Source organism: Cystoisospora suis (assembly GCF_002600585.1).
Source record: "Cystoisospora suis strain Wien I chromosome Unknown contig_3651, whole genome shotgun sequence".
Lineage (NCBI taxonomy): Eukaryota > Apicomplexa > Conoidasida > Eucoccidiorida > Sarcocystidae > Cystoisospora > Cystoisospora suis.
In genome coordinates, this window is record NW_027156446.1 from 22,729 (window position 1) to 23,029 (window position 301).

Sequence of the window (301 nt, forward strand, 5' to 3'; positions counted from 1 at the left end):
AGATAGATAGGTAGATAGATTGGAGGGTATCGATAAAAACCAGAGAAGCTATCTTTCACTTCCCCTTGTCCTTATATCTGCGGGAACTGTCGATAGAGTTGACTGTGATGACCTTTCCTCTCCTCATTTGTTGTTTATCACCACATTCATATCATACTCAAGAAGCTTCCCGTCTTTCTCTCTCTCTGCAAATGAGAGCGTGCATGCATGCAACTGTATGTAGATGCCTTTCGCACGCAAACAGACTTACGTAGAGTCGATGAGCGCCTTCAAGGAATCGCAGCTGTGACGGATGAGGAGG

At 45.2% G+C, this 301-nt stretch overlaps 1 protein-coding gene across 1 annotated transcript in view; it reads right to left on the reverse strand.

Moving 5' to 3' along the window:
* The window catches only part of CSUI_007076 (collagen), a gene marked incomplete at its 5' end in the record, with an annotated part of 10,235 nt that extends 9,952 nt beyond the window's left edge, over window positions 1-283 (reverse strand). Inside the window, one exon of the mRNA XM_068067226.1 lies at window positions 251-283. Coding sequence (XP_067920800.1) covers window positions 251-283 — 33 coding nt within the window. The remainder of the gene's footprint in view (window positions 1-250) is intronic.
* Window positions 284-301: the final 18 nt, after the last annotated feature.